We start from the raw sequence: 3,058 nt of genomic DNA, 5'->3' as shown, positions 1-3,058 counted from the left end.
GTCATCAAAGGACGAGCAATAGCCGAATTTTTTGCGGACAATCCCATTCTTGACACCCAAGTAATAGATACATGGTCATTTCCAGATGAAGACATTGTGCACGTCAATGTAGAATCATGGGACCTCTACTTCGATGGGGCTTCCAATCTAAAAGGATATGATATAGGAGTATTGCTCATTTCTCCTGAAGTTGAGCATACACCAATTTCTGTCAAATTCGACTTCGAGGTGACTAATAACGCGGCAGAATATGAGGCCTGCCTCATCGGTCTACAAGCAGCGGTCAGTTTCGGCATTAAGAGACTTCGAGTCCACGGCGACCCATCTTAAATCATCAATCAGACCACTGGGTCTTGGAAAATCCAAAGTAAAAGTCTTGCGCCATATCAAGCCAGGATAGATCAAGTGGCTCAATTCTTCGACCAAGTCATTTACTTACATCTACCTCGAGAAGAAAATCAGTTTGCAGACGCTCTTGCGAAACTTGCATCCTTGATCAACATGCCCGACAACATGATATAAATGCCGTTATGTATTGAACGAAGATCTAAGCCATGCTATGTGCATTTTCTCACTGATGGGAACAAAAATCTAGAGGAGCCTTGGTATCAAGCCATTCTAAACTACAAGCTCAACAGCATATACCCACCCGACATGGATAAGAGGGGACAATGGGCGATTCGTCTATTAGCATCTCAATATGTCCTATATCAAGGGGAGTTATACAAGATAACGCCACAAGGCATCATTTTGCTTTGCCTTGATCATTCAAAAGCAAAGAAAGTTATGGAAGGAGTCCATAATGAAGAATGCGGTCCTTATATGAGTGGGTCAATGATGGCAAATAAAATCATGCGTCGAGGATAATATTGAACAACGATGGAGACAAATTGCATCAAAAATTTAAGGCATTGCCATAATTGCCAAATCATCGGGAATGTACAGCATGTCCTGCCATCTCTACTATATACGATGACATCTCCTTGGCCATTTTCTACGTGGAGAATCGATATCATCGGGAAGATCACTCCAGCCGGGACGGGTGGTCATTGTTACATCTTGGTAGCCATCGATTACTTCACAAAATGGGTAGAAGTGGAATCCTATACTGCCTTAACCTCTAACTATGTGGCCAATTTCATACAAACCAATATCGTCTATTGATACGGGTGTCCACATGAAATAATTAGTGACAACGGATCCCATTTTCAAGCCGAAATCGAACAATTGTTGGCCAAATGCAAGATCAAGCATCATCATTCCTTGCCCTACCGACCTCAGACTAATGGTACAGTAGAGGTAGCCAACAAAAACGTCGTCATGATCCTCAAGAAAATGATTGATAATTATCGAGATTGGCCTGGAAAGATACCATTCGCGTTATGGGGATATTGAACCTCGGCCAGGACGCCCACTAGGGCCACTTCTTTCTATCTAACTTATAACATGGAAGCTGTACAACTAGTAGAGCTAGAGATCCCATCTCTACGTATTCTACTCGAAAGCAAAATCTCGGAAGCAGAATGGAATAGAGACAGATGCGAAGAACTCGTTCACTTGGATGAACAAAGACTTCGTGACCTGCATAATGTTCAAACATATCAAGCACGAATTCGAAGAGCTTTCAACAAGAAAGTTAAACCTCGGAACATCAAGGAGGGAGATCTAGTGCTTAAATCTGTTCGAGCTCTTCTACCAGTCGACCCAAGGGGAAAATTCAAACATAATTGGGCCGGTTCTTATTTAGTCAAATCCATACTCTCAGGGGGTACGGTTAGAATTACAAATTGAGACGGAAACGAGTTTTCAAACCTGACTAATCTAGACCAACTCAAACGGTATTACCCTTAGAATAAGACTAAAAACGTGTCGCTCTTACGACATCAAATACACGACACCGGCCAAACCTCGAAACTCATGGCACCTCGCTCTCGCGTTTTGGCATTTTTTTTATCGTCAGTATCATCAACATAACTTAATTACATATTTTTTAAGAGTAAGTAAAGCACCATGCTTATTCCCTACGTTCATTACAAGCTCTTTCTTCGACATTTATTCTTTTACATTTTCTATTTTCGAACTACGTTCTGGGTTTGATTTCATTTTCAATGAATACGTAGGCAATCCTTCACAGGACAGAACCCAATCAATTTCTAATCAAAATGTGAATAGAAGGACATTTGCTTTGGTACTTGGAATTCGAAAGAATAAATAGAGGGAGCTGATTTTAAGTTCCTAACTGAAAGCGATCCATTTATTCATCTATTAGTAGTACGCCAAATAATATATAAATGCTGAAATAAAATACTAGGCTAGGATTCTTAAAATCCCGCCATTTATTATAAATGATAATTAATAATAATAAATATTACAACGACTTAGGCTATTTCTATTCTTCCATCTTTCCTTTGCCTATGTCATTTCGTCATACTTATTGTCTCGACCTCGAGGGGGACGCTCTTCCGTTATCTCTGATCTAATCACCAGTGATCTTTCTCGAGGCCTAGTCTCTCTATTTCGATCTACGATCATCTTTTCAACAGGAGCATTCTTTAGTTTCTTCTTCGGGCGGACGACTCGGAATCCAACTTCTTCTTCTTCTTCGGTCAAGTAATTCTGGTTCTATTTCACCACCTAACAGATCTTATAGTCAATTGGCTCATGTTTTCTCAACTTCTCTCGCTCTTCCAAAGTGCTAGCCTTGACCCAGTGCAAATAAGAGTCTGACACCCACAACGAACCAACCGGGACATGCATAAACCACATGTTCCTTTGAGTCCATCGCAAAGCCCACTCACGGCAAGTCTCGAACGTATGCGCCAAAGCCACCTATGGAACAGTGTCAAGCTTTGGGATTTTCTACCTTATGCCAACTTGCCTCATTAGCCTCTCCGGGAAAATAGGGACCATGAACTCCAGGCCTGGGATACGAATGGATCGAGTAGGATCCAAGGATGATACTCCTGTCAACACCCTGAGATGCCACCAAGGAACAACCCATCTAATCAGCGGACCTCCTTCATTCTTATGTTTGTTCTCCCAGTAGTTGCAAACTCGA

General features: G+C 41.5%; 1 protein-coding gene across 1 annotated transcript; it reads left to right on the top strand.

Annotated features, from left to right (window-relative positions):
• Nucleotides 1–522: 522 nt before the first annotated feature.
• Nucleotides 523–867, top strand: LOC141619669 (uncharacterized). Its single transcript, XM_074436686.1, has one exon. The coding sequence runs from the start codon at nucleotides 523–525 to the stop codon at nucleotides 865–867; it is 345 nt and encodes a 114-aa protein (XP_074292787.1).
• The last annotated feature ends 2,191 nt before the right edge of the window (nucleotides 868–3,058 follow it).

Source organism: Silene latifolia, chromosome X, assembly GCF_048544455.1.
Source record: "Silene latifolia isolate original U9 population chromosome X, ASM4854445v1, whole genome shotgun sequence".
In the NCBI taxonomy this organism is placed as follows: Eukaryota; Viridiplantae; Streptophyta; class Magnoliopsida; order Caryophyllales; family Caryophyllaceae; genus Silene; species Silene latifolia.
This window is presented reverse-complemented; position numbering and strand designations above follow the sequence as displayed.

Bases quoted from the DNA above. Each gene is read 5' to 3' on its own strand.
- LOC141619669 (XM_074436686.1), top strand. From the start codon at position 523: ATGCCGTTATGTATTGAACGAAGATCTAAGCCATGCTATGTGCATTTT.